Genomic DNA, 13273 nt, shown 5'->3' with positions numbered 1-13273 from the left:
GGGCATTTTAACGAGTATGAGTACGAGTACAGGAGCTCAGTATCGGGCCCGATACCAGTATCGGTGCATCCCTAGTAAAAATCGGTATCAGCAGATCACACTAATAAAAAGTCGGAAATCGGAATCGGCCAAGAAAATTGCAATCGGTGCATCTCTAGTTTAGAGACTTAATCTTCTGTAAGAGGAGAGAAGGAGGAGAGAAGATGGTCAGCTGTGTGAGTGTTTGCTGAGAGATCCTGGGTGAGTGGAGCTGAGAACTGACTGCTGATGGATGTGGTTTTGGGAAGAGGTGGCGGAGGTGGACAAAGGAGAGTATTGAATGTTTTGAAGAGTTTGCTTGTGTCTGATGCGCTGTTGATCTTGTTATGGAAGAAGGTAGTTTTGGCAGCATGAACTTTGGTGGAAAATGAACATATGTTTGATGTGAGTTCCTGGGTGTGTGGAGATGAGAACTGACTGCTGATGGAAGTAATTTTGTTTGTGAAGTAATTAGCAAAAGCGTCAGCTGTTAAAGAGGTGGTGGGAGGTAGCAGAGGGGGATGGAGGAGATAATTGAATGTTTTGAAGAGTTTGTGTGTGTCTGATGTGCTGTTGATCTTGTCATGGAAAAAGGAAGTTTTGGCCTTAGCGGAGAACGAGGATAGCAGTGACTGATACCTGCTGAGATCAGCTGAATCTTTTGATTTGCGCCATTTTCTCTCCGCTGCCCTGAATTCAGCCCAAATGTTGCTGGTGTTTGGACATGTTGTCAAATTAATTTAGTTCTGAAGAGAAAGACTTAAATTAACATCAAAGGTAGAACAATGTTTAATGTATTCACTTTATTAACCTTCTGTCCTACAGAAAACTGCCTTCATGGTCGCACTAGGCCTGGTCACCACAGAACACTTGGAAGGTGAGTTACATTTAGTGGCAGAGCTAGAGTTTTATACATGGGTTGGCCAAGGCTAATTCAGGGGGTCCATAGACCATGACAGAAAATCAGTGTACTCCAAGCTGGCATAAAAAAAGCATGAATAAATCCTACAATTGCTGATTACCCCACATTATCTTTCATTCATAAATTCAAATGTTAGTCTATTGGAACATATTTCTCTTATTTCTATGTATAATGTTAGTTGGTTAACTTCCCACTGTATGAAGAATTGTTGGGTATAATATATCACAGTTTAGTTTATTTTGCTATCCTCGTTTTACATAAATGAACTATAGTGTCCTACACCCACTAGTAAAAAAATATCAAAAATTATATCTGGTCTCTGAATAATTTTTGGTTTGACTGTATATCCTTCTGTTATTTTCACACGTAATTATGCCCATTAAAATGTATTTTACAAGTTTTTGTTACTTTCACTGATCATTTTTTTTCTCTCTCTCTATGGTAGCCTACATCATCTTTAATTTAATAGCATTAGAGCTGCTCTATTGCAGCGGCTTATAGTACTGTAATCACGCGATTTGCTGTAAAAATGCAGGGAACCACTCGCTATAAATCTCCTAGCAGTGACACCCGGGGTGGCCTATCAGATGTCAGGGCAGGGGTGTCTAGTGCTACCCTGTACACCCCTCTGGCTCCACCACTGGTTACCACTCGGCAACCCGCTATATCCGGGGGGAAATCAGCCGTGGTAGGAACACACATATCAACTCAATAGCCAGTTTGGCAGGTTATGATTCATACATTATGTCCTCCAATCAGGAGCCTCCAATATTAGCAAAACAAAGCCTAAAGAGCGTTGCACACTGTACGAGAAGTGCCATGTGAATGCAACTTCAGTTCCTGAATTTGAATTGAGGTATCAAACAATATGGTGAATTGTAATTATAATATTAATTAAATTTAGTATAATTAAAATGGAATAAAATTCAAAGAAGTAGTTTATAATAATCACTAGGGGTACTCACCTACACAGCGTGAGTGAATCACCGCACGTGCGCTCTCTTTCGCTCTCAAAATATGCAAATGGCTTCACACATTGCGTCTGTCTATAAGCGAGCTGCACGCTGCACAGTTGACAAAGGAATTGTCACTTGCACAATCGAGGCAGTGTCACATCATCAATAAAGTTTCTAAATTGCATTACTTTTTAATTCTTGCCAGTGTTTAACCATTCAGCGCTCGCGCGCTCTCCTGGAGACTGAGCGCTCATGCACACTCGCAGCGCACACACATAATGCCAGGTTCACATTACTCCGTTTGCAGTGCATACGTGGTGCGTATTTTTTCCACGCTCATGTTAACTGATTAATAAAGCGTGCACACAGCACACGGTTGCGGTCCGTCAGTGCGTTCCAGTAGCGTTGTGTCTGCAGCAGTGCAGAGATCGTTTGCGCACAGTCTATTAAGGCAATAATAGATGGTACTTGTGGAGGTAGAAAAACTAAGTTCATTATGAACCGCATGGTTGCTTGTAATAAAGATTTAAATCAAAAGAAAAGGCAGTAGAGCTGACTATTTCTATCAATGGTAAGTTTGTGATAACGTAAGAAAAGTTGTTTAAATGTTTTGCCACTTGCTTGAGCAACTTAATATATAAATCTAGAAGTAAATGCAAAAGTTAAAAGCATTGAATAATGTGTTGCTTATATAAAAGATCGGTATCGGTGATCGGTATCGGCAGATACTGCTTTCTGTGATCGGCCTCAAAAATCCTGATCGGAGCACCCCTAATAATGACATTTATAAAATTTGTATGAATTACCCATACACCTATGAGCTATTTACATTAAACAATGGACATATTAATTAAATCTTAGAAATAGTAAATTCATTTTTTATTTTATGGACCAGTGTGGAAGAATATCTCATTTTCCAAGATTGAAATCACCCACCCAAATATCATCAATAAACTGAATTTTTGATGTCAGTATGAATTTTTAATGTGATGGTTATTTTGTGGTGCTGTTTGTTAAAAATCTTTTTGATGATTGTTAATTGTTTTGATATTATTGATCTTGGAGTCTGAACTGACCTGGAGTCTAGTCAGTTCAAAATGCTTTATACATATCAGGGAATAAATGAACACATTCTCCAAACTTGTGTTGATACAGTTGTGTTGAATAGTTTGAAATTCATTTCAGTTCAAATTCCAATTCAACATCCTGTGTGTTGTGGCCAATTATATTCAAATTCACACTGAAAGGAGACAATTATTCTGATTTCTGCTTAACTTTGAATGAAACCATTTAACACATTAACAAACAAAAACTAAGAAAAGGACTCAATGTGAGATGTTGGGGTTTAAAGATCCATCACAGATGGTGTTTTCATTTCTGTCAGAGATCCAGAGTAAACGGCAGGAGAGAAAAAGGCGAAGCACAGCTAACCCTGCGTACAGTGGACTGTTTGAACCAGAGGTCTGTCTGCCAGTCATAATTTCTTTAAATAATGTTCATTTTATGGCTTCGTTCATTTGTAAACATCTTGTATCTTGCTTTTTTTTAGCGCAAACGACTTGCCTCCAATTACCTGAACAGTGCAATGTTTCTGTCGGCGAGAGGTAAAATAGATTTCTACTTCTGTCAACATAATGGTGTTGGGGTTGAGCTGAAAAATAATGCATGAAATACACAGAAACATGTTTGAAAAGGATAAATTAAACTCACACATTCACCATAAATACTCATGTTTTAATAGTTCTTTAACCAGTGACTTTTCTTTGACATGAAAGGTTGACTAATAAAGCCAAATGCTAACTGCTTTAACCTGCTGAATACATGCCAACATTGCTGTTTAACCCTTAATAACTCAGTTTTGTCAGTGTGACGGCTACTAACCTACTCTCTGCTTTCACTCACACGTTAGACTCTGAGGAGCTCTGCTGGAAGGTACATCTTTACTCTAACATCACTCTGTGTGTGTGAATCTCTTGTGACAAGAATATATATTGTTTTGACATATTTTAAATATACAAAAATGACCGAAATATATCAGAAAAATGTGAATTCAGTCATCATTTAATTAAAGGGGTCCTATTATGCTCTTTTACAAAGTCTTGATTTTGTTTTGGGGGTGTACTAGAACAGGCTCTCATACTAGGTTGTTCGAAAAACACATTATTTTTCACATATTTTACAATATTACAACACCTCTCTCCCCAGTCTGGCATGAACGGCTCGAATAGTTCCTGTATCAAATGAAGGCCCGCCTTCTGAAATACGAAATGTGCTGTGATTGGTTAGCTGGACTAGTGTGTGTTGTGATTGGCACCACTCGGCGCCTGGTCAGGAAATGTCATGGCCCTTACCATAGCCGCCTGCTGCGAGCTTCAGTGTAAATATTGCTCAAAATCAAATCAATTTGAGTGTGATTTAAACCTGATTTAGATTAATCAATTAAACCTGATTGTAACCACTCTAAGTTCGTCTGCCTTGGGAAAGCAAGCGTGTCTCTGACATAGTGATAACACTCGTTGCCTTCTCTAGTGCAGCTCGACCAGGTTTCGTCCCATTCGTCGATATTTGTGATATCACAAATCCCGGAAAATATGCGTTGTAGTCCAAACGAGTCGTTCGTTGTAGTTTTTGAAAAGTGATTTCTGTTAAATAAAATATCTCCTTTTGAATTGGACTTTGAGCTTTGTAACTTTGCAGATCTTTTTTATGCTCAAACAGCAACATTACAGACTAACTAAAGTTGAAAAAGTGAAAAAGCATAATAGGACCCCTTTAAACTTTTCTGTTCCAAACCGGTATGATTTTTTTTGTGGAACATACCCACACAAAATGTATTGTTATGGTACTTTCCCATTTGAATAAAATTACAATACTCTGTTCTCAGGGTAAAGTACTTTAGAAATGAAGTCAAATTGAAATACAATTTAAGTAAATTACAATTGAAATACTTTACAGCTTTGGTCAAAAAGCTGTTTTTGTTTTTAACCAAATATTTCTATTTCAGGCATTTATATACACAAGTACAATTTTTATTGTTTATGTATACAATAAAACAATTTTAGATAGTAAAAAACATGTTTATTGAAGTGGCAAAAATAATAAAAAATCTTTGATTGTGTTTCATCATAAACAAACACTATGAAACCCATAGCCATTATAATTTACCGATCAACTAACATGATCATTGTAATAAAAAATAAATAAACAAACCAGTACATTAGCACTATCATATAGCACTATTGTGTCTGTACAGTTTCATGTGACCAGCCTGATGCATTGGCGTGGAAATAGTAATGTGATGTGTTCTAAAATAATGGACTCCTTAAATCACATTTAAAATGTAAAAAAAAAAAAATTTTTTACAGCTTAATTTTACTTATGAAAGGGCTAATAGTTATATCTTTAAATAATATTAAAAGTGTATATTAAGAATTGCTGATAGACTGTTGTGTGATGTGTTTCTGTAAATGTGTGTGTGTGACGTAGGAGGAGTGGCAGCATGATGATCACTGTGCAGTGTGTAAACAGGAAGGAGATCTTCAGCCGTGCCACACCTGTACCCGCGCCTATCACCCCGACTGCCTGCATCCACCTCTCAAAACTGCCACCCGGGGCATGTGGATGTGCCCCAAGTGCCAGAAGAAAGTATGTTTCTCTTCTATGCTTTGAACACACACATTATATAAACCCCAACAATTTCATTTAATTTCATCTGGACAATGTAGTATTCTGCATGGATACAACCTAAATGTTTGCCTCATGCAGTTATCAAAGTAATAAATTGATCTTGTTTTAGGAATAATTCGATATTTTTACTAGAAAATATATATAGCTGTCCTCTTTTTATGTCATAATGATAACATAAATACAACATTTCTGATGAAAGTGCCCAAGTCATATTGAAAATGATCTTCTGTTACAAATACATAATTTAGGGGAAATGCGGGAATAATTTAGGGGAATAATTATATTCTTTACTGTAGACAGTCATTTTAGAAGAAAAAAAATATAAAAAATTTGCACCCACTTTATATTAAGTGGCCTTAACAACTATGTACTTACATTTAAATTAATAATTTGGTACAATGCACTTATTGTGTACATACATGTTTTTACATTGTACTTATATTTTAAAAATACTTGCATGTAATTACATCTGTAATTATTTTCTGTAATTACATTTATAATTACACTGCTGACCCATCCCTGACACCTTAACCCACCCTTAAACCTACCCATACCAACAAACCTTTGCCTAACCTTACCCGTATCCCACCTCAATAGCAGCAAAAGTGTTTTGCAATACAATATGAACACAATAAGTACACTGTACTTATTTTTTTATGTAAGTACATAGTAGTTAAGGCCACTTAATATAAAGTGGGGCCAAACATTTCTACAGTTAAAAGCTGTAATTTGGTCAACATTATTAAATTTAGTTGCCTTATCCCTGATAGCACACATACATCTCAGAGACGACTATTTAATGTGTGTGTTTACATCTGGACGACATATTTTTTAGAGTGTTTGCTAATCAGCAATATGTCTTTAGGACGTTTCCTGTTAGACGTCAAATAGACATTTAGAAAATGTATTTAAGATGTTTATGTTTTCGAATGCACTATCTGGAAAACTATCTGGGACAATATAAAATAAAATTGGTAATACTTTACAATAAGGTTCATTAGTTAAAATTAGTTAACATGAACTAAGAATGAACAATACTTCTACAGCATTTATAAATCTTAGTTAATGTTAATTTCAACATTAAGAGTTCCTGTGGCTGAGTGGTAGAGCATTGCGTTAGCAGTGCAAAAAGTAGTGGGTTTGATTCCCAGGGAATACACATACTGGTAAAAAATGTGTAGCTAAATGCATAAATTATTATTATTAATTATTACGGTGTTGTTTAGAAAGTTTTGAAGCGTTGTTTTCCTTCGTGAATTATTAATTCATACACTAGAGAAAATTAATTTTGCTTACACAAATGATGCAAAACTATACCCTGAACAAAAATGAAAGTGTGCAGGTCTTTAGGTTTTGTTTGTGTAAAGAAGACAAACTGAATCTGCTCATTCTCTGTTCTGCTTCTTTTTTGAAGGTTTTGAACAAAGAGAACTTGTCTTGGCCACAGAACTTCATCCAGTCATATGTTACACATAAAACAGGTGAGCTGTCAAACACATCTGAATGCACTAGCACTCCTCAGAAATCCTCGGTTCTCAATGATGATGAAGATGAAGATGAGAATGATGATGATGAATATGTGTGTGTTTGTGCAGTGAGAGAGGAGGAACGCAGGAAGCTAATGAGGAGAAACACTGAGCTGAAACTAGAGTGTGAACATCTGAGTGAAGAGGACAAGAGACTCTACGATTCTCTCTCTGTAAGAAACTGCTGAATAGGGCAGAGTTGAAATATTGACTACCTAATTTTAATTTTAAAAATCTATTGATTTAAAAAAAAAAATACTAATAATAATATATATATATATACACTGAACAAAATTATAAACGCAACACTTTTGTTTTTGCCCCCATTTTTCATGAGCTGAACTCTCTGAATTTCTATGTACACAAAAGGCCTATTTCTCTCAAATATTGTTCACAAATCTGTCTAAATCTGTGTTAGTGAGCACTTCTCCTTTGCTGAGATAATCCATCCACCTCACAGGTGTGGCATATCAAGATGCTGATTAGACAGCATGATTATTGCACAGGTGTGCCTTAGGCTGGCCACAATAAAAGGCCACTCTAAAATGTGCAGTTTTACTGTATTGGGGGGTCCGGGGGGGTCCGAAAACCAGTCAGTGTCTGGTGTGACCACCATTTGCCTCACGCAGTGCAACGCATCTCCTTCGCATAGAGTTGATCAGGTTGTTGATTGTGGCCTGTGGAATGTTGGTCCACTCCTCTTCAATGGCTGTGCGAAGTTGCTGGATATTGGCAGGAACTGGAACTGGATCCAGAGCATCCCAAACATGCCCAATGGGTGACATGTCCGGTCACCCATTGAGCAAACTGGGATGTTTTCAGCTTCCAGGAATTGTGGAGAAAGGGTTGATGCATAACCTGGAGACACTTTTTTTAATAATTCATTTTTAAACCAAGCAACTGAAAAAAGATGAACATAGAAGAACATTAAGACTGTCTGTGCCTGACATTGCTCTGTCAGATATATTTAGTAAAATCTAAGTAAATAATTTGAAATCTGTGTTCCACAGAATTGCATTGAGCTGAAGGAGCGTCTTTTGGGTCAGAAACGGGAGACTCAGACGTCCCTTGAGCATCTCAAGACTCTGATCCGACTCATCCAGCGTGACCAGATGATCCAAGTAACTATGACAGCCACCACCACCACCGGAGCATCGTTGCTCTCGCTGCCGTGGATCAAAGCCACGGGCAGCAGCACCACGGCGCCCACAGCTGGCTCCTCCGCAGTACTGCACAAAACCACGCTTCAGCCGCAAGGCAACAACTGACCCCAAACCCACACAAACACCTAGAACAGCTCTCTCTACAAGACCACCGAACGTCTTTGTAAAGAGACACAGACGGTGATATCTAACCAACGTGCATTTCCTTCTGGTAACGTCTTACGATGAAATAATGGAAAATTTTGAAAAAAAGAAATTATGAGCGTCACTCAATTCATAAGTATTTTTTAAAGCCAACACACAGTGCTCACAAATTTTCTTTTTATTCACGTTTTTTTAATGTATTATTTTTCTTGGCCTTAATGTATTTATGACTAGATTACGATGCTGTTGCAAGTATATGAAATAAGTATTCTGCATAGTTAGAAACATTTATTTTTATGCTTTGCGTTTTTTACTGGGGTTTGGTGTGTTTGCGTATCGGGGGGAATAATCGTTCGCATTTAGTTATTGAGAAGGTTAGCGTAGTTATAGTTGAAGACAAGCGACATATGAAATGAAGAGCACTGTACATTGATATATCCGAATAAACATTTGTTTTCATTTTTTGATGAACAATGTTTGCCATAATAATTCAGGTTAAAGCGAGACAGGGAAATGTTTTCGTTTAGTTCATTTTTTGTGTACTTGTGAGCATACAAACATTCAAAAACAAACAACAACATGAAATAATTTTTCAGTATTAATAGAGAGAAAAGAACAAAGTATTTAAGATAACAACAGAATTTAGCCTTTTTAGTGAAGAATTTAGTATTTTAATGCTGATGCCTGTTAATGATTTAAGTATTGGAGAGAGGGATTTTTGTACATATATGATTTTTATTTTATTTCGACTGTCCCAACAACACAAACGAAAAGGCCATTTGAGTTCTTTGAGTGCCTGATCCCGGAACCCAAAAACGTATGTTTTGTCTCCCCACTATATAAAATATGCCAAAAACCCTTGAGTGTTTTTGTACCGTTAACTGTATAATGTTTTCATCTCATCTTGCTCTCTTGTCTGTTTTTACTTTTCTCAAAAGTGTTTTATGATTTCACGTCACTCCAGGATTATCACAAGCTGCATTATTCTTATTATTTTTTTTTAAATAATGTTTTTTAAATGTTAGACGTGAACACTGCCTGATGAATAAAAGTAAATAATTAATATCTAAAACACTCAACAGAGAAAAATAGGAAATAATTTGAATGGTACTTATTTGGAGGGAAAGTTTAGCATGTTCGTTTGAATGGTTTGTCTTCCTGTGTGGTTCAAAAAACAAACGCCTCATCCCTGATGGAGTTACTACAAAATGCAAAAGAAATAACAAGTCGCACACGGTTAACGACAGCACTATCGATCGCAACAAAGAATATTTAATTAAAAAACAATCATTGGTTATGATTTAGTGTTAAATACTAAATACCATTATTATAGATGTGTACCTTTAAGGGCTAACAGACCTGTATTTAACCACATTTGGAGTAAAATTTGTTTTTTCTTTCTTCAGTTTAGAAGGAATATCTACTGAAATGAAAAATTGTCTTTTGTGTAACATTTTCTATGAAGTCTGTATATGTAATGTAATATTATGCGGTAACATTACAGTCAGGTTCTATATGTTAGCATATGCTATTGCATTCACTTTTAAAAACTTTACAGCATTTATTAATCTTTGTTATTTATGTAATTTATAAATATATCATTGTTAGCTCATGTTAGTTCCTAATGTTAAACTCTATTCAGAATTAAACAAATTTGTAGTTTCTCATTTTTTTTCTTTCTATTTTTTTTTACAGATTAGAAATTAAAACGAACCAAGATTAATAAATGTAAAAAAGGTATTATTGTCAAATTATTTTATAATAAATAAATATGACCACAGTTATAATATTTTAATACTTATTAATGGTCAGTACAATACATTAAACGAGATCAACACTGTTATGTTATATTGTTTTAGATATTTAAACGGTATAACCATAAGTATTTATTGTATATATTAAAATATATGAAGCATTATCTATACAGACATCCTAAAAAGTGTTATTTTTTTCTTGACTAAATTTAAATGTCATCTCACAGAATCTCTTTCAGGTTCTGTATTATCATATTCAGAATGTAACTTAATGCATATCACCTGTTGTTTCGTAACTGTCGCTCCTGCTAAGTTCAGACTGCATTGAGATCAGTGAAAAAAAATTAAATAAATAAAAATTCTTGGCAAGTATCTTTCATGTTTTCAAGTAAAAAAAAAAAAAAAAAAAAGTAAACACCCCTAATTTACTTAATACTTGTTTTCAGAAAATAATTTCTGGAAATAAAATTGTTTTTATTTTAAAGTAAATTAGTCTTGCTCTACAGATGTTCGCTTGTTTTTTATTGGACAACAAGATGATTGAGAAAATAATGTATGGCAGGGCAGTGGGATGTGACGTTAATATCAGCCCTTTCCATGAATACTATAGATATGTTTATTTACATTTATTTATATAATATTTTTACATTTATTTTGATTTTTTTAATTAAACTATACCTGTGCTCTGTTCTTCATATCACTTCCATCTACATTGCGGCACTTCCCTGATAGTGTTCACCCGTTGTTGCCCATGTTCCAGATATCCTCTCCGGGAGAAACTGTGCAGTGCTTATACAGATCTATTTTACTACACAACACTACGTTGAACAAAAATCTAATTATATTCTTTTATCAATGAACAAATGAGGGAAGACATTTTTTTTTATTGTTTGCTAATTATGCATTTTGACTTAGCTTGCAATATGTGATGTGTCCTTTTGCAATGGAGAAGGAAGCAAAGCAAAGTGGATAAGACAACACAGAGGTGTTTAGCTAGATGTCTTTGGACTGTGTTTTTCTTTGTCATTCTGAAGGGGACTGTCCAGTGGATAGAACATATAGAAGAGTGTTTGTCTTACATATGCCAATGTAGTTTTTACATAATCTTATGATCTATTAAAGTTGATTGATGGAAGTTCATCAATTGTAACACTTGTCTCACTTTTTGTGCTTCTTGAGAATTCTGGGAAAACGATACCATGTTAATTGTGTGGTAAGGGTTATTACAGTTGAGTCCTATTACTATTAGGGATTTGAACAAATCATGTGTTTTACTGTGGTTAGATGTGCAACTATACTTTACAATGTTCACCTGGTGAAAAATTAAATAGGTGAAAAAATCCCACAGACTTACGCTATAAGAGGGACCTGAACTGTATCTAGAGACTAAATAAGCCAGTAAGCAACCATCTAGCATTTGTCCAGAACACCATAGCAATCATTTGTCATGCACTCAGAAAACTGTAGTAACCACATAGTGCTATAAACCACACAGAACACCTAAGCAAATGTATTGCTACACCCTGGCAACCACCTACAACCCCCTGACGACTGCATACACAAACGTGGCTTAACAATCCTTACCAACCGCATGCCAACACACTAAAAAACTAACACAATCTCGTGGCAATTCGAAAGTATTTTATGTTTTATTTTATGTTTCATACAATCTGCTTATGCCCCAATGACAGTTATGTTTAAGGTGGACCTTCATGCTTACTTTTTCCTAAAAAGCATGATTTTATATGATCCACATTACTACCTCATAAAATAGTTACATTTTCCTATGAGATTAGATTGAAAAAACCCCCACTGAAAATAATTCTGTGTAGTAATGCCCTGGCAGCCACCCCGCAACACTACAGTATCATACTAAAAACTACTATGAAATTCTTGGTAACCACTTTGCAATATCCTAGCAGCTACCCACGGTACCCTAGAAATTGCATTACAATGTGCAAAAAACATACAAAAGGAAAAAAAAAAGCAACCTGCATAGAAACATACTAAAAAGCACTTAGCGACTACATAAAAATTATCTGCAACTATCTAGAACACCCTACCATCTGAATAGAAACATACTAAATACTACTAAGAAAACCTTAGCAAACGCATAACACCCCCCTGACAAGCACCCACATTAACCTAGCAACCACAGAGCAATGCCCTGGCAACCACTCACCACAACTGCAAAGCAACATGCTAAAAACCATGAAAACCTTAGCAACCAGATAGCAACACTGGCAGCCAACAATAGTACCCTAGCAACTGCATAATAACATTTTAAAACACACAAAACCTTAGCACACAGAACCTTAGCAACCACATAGCAAAAACCTGACAACCAACCTCAGTACCCTGGCAACTGCAGAGCAACACAATAAAAAACACTCAGAAAACAAGAGCATAGCAACCACACAGAAGTGCCCTGGCGACCACTCACAGAATCCAGAATTACTTACTGTTTATTTACTTATCGCGATATTTCAAACATTGACTTGATTCATGAGACGAACCATGTTAATTAAATGTAACCGTAATATCAGATTAGCAAAAATTACTTCCATGTTCATACTGTATGTAATACAGTGAAAGTGTGTAATATGAATGGAAGAATTAGGGAACATCAAACAAAGAAACAAATAAATAAAATTAACAAATTTAATTTGTTCAACATAGAAATGCTTATATTTTATGTTCATAGAGTATGTACAATTTCTATTTGCCAATGAACTCAGTCATTTAGGCATAAGTCTAAGATGAAAAGGTGATGGTGAGAAAGATGACGAGAAACAAAAATCCTTTCAAGTGTCATGGTGGTGTATATTATATGCGTTAAAATACAGATGACTGATTAAGACATAATTGCATATTTTCTGAACATCAAACTGTTACACACTTGATGTGCTGCTGATAATTGCACTTCATAGTATCTGTGGAGAGTACATAGATCATAGACATTCATTAAGATGCTATTTATGTGCCATCTATGACTAAGAGAAAAAATACAGTGGGGGTCTTCTTAAATAAATGTAGAAAGAAAGAAAAATTCCCAATGAGCTTTTAATGAACTAAAATGAGCTTTTAACTACAATCCTCATAA

At 35.5% G+C, this 13273-nt stretch overlaps 1 protein-coding gene and 1 long non-coding RNA gene across 2 annotated transcripts in view; one reads left to right on the top strand and one right to left on the bottom strand.

Annotated features, from left to right (window-relative positions):
• Positions 1-9391, top strand: part of LOC107699198 (PHD finger protein 21B-like) — a 66386-nt gene extending 56995 nt beyond the window's left edge. Inside the window, exons 6-13 of the mRNA XM_016500395.1 lie at positions 844-895; positions 3281-3357; positions 3446-3500; positions 3806-3828; positions 5383-5541; positions 6998-7064; positions 7179-7282; positions 8120-9391. Coding sequence (XP_016355881.1) covers positions 844-895; positions 3281-3357; positions 3446-3500; positions 3806-3828; positions 5383-5541; positions 6998-7064; positions 7179-7282; positions 8120-8377 — 795 coding nt within the window. The 3' untranslated portion in view covers positions 8378-9391. The remainder of the gene's footprint in view (positions 1-843; positions 896-3280; positions 3358-3445; positions 3501-3805; positions 3829-5382; positions 5542-6997; positions 7065-7178; positions 7283-8119) is intronic.
• LOC107699200 (uncharacterized) overlaps positions 1-12700 on the bottom strand; it is a 13368-nt gene extending 668 nt beyond the window's left edge. The window contains exons 1-2 of the long non-coding RNA XR_001635431.1: positions 12687-12700; positions 3353-3363 (exon numbers count right to left, since the gene is read on the bottom strand). This is a non-coding gene — a long non-coding RNA (uncharacterized LOC107699200). The remainder of the gene's footprint in view (positions 1-3352; positions 3364-12686) is intronic.
• Positions 12701-13273: the final 573 nt, after the last annotated feature.

The sequence above is a fragment of the Sinocyclocheilus anshuiensis genome, unplaced genomic scaffold (genome assembly GCF_001515605.1).
Source record: "Sinocyclocheilus anshuiensis isolate Anshui unplaced genomic scaffold, SAMN03320099.WGS_v1.1 scaffold851, whole genome shotgun sequence".
NCBI classification, from domain to species: Eukaryota; Metazoa; Chordata; class Actinopteri; order Cypriniformes; family Cyprinidae; genus Sinocyclocheilus; species Sinocyclocheilus anshuiensis.
Note: the sequence above shows the minus strand (reverse complement) of the source record. Positions and strands in the feature narration are given on the sequence as shown.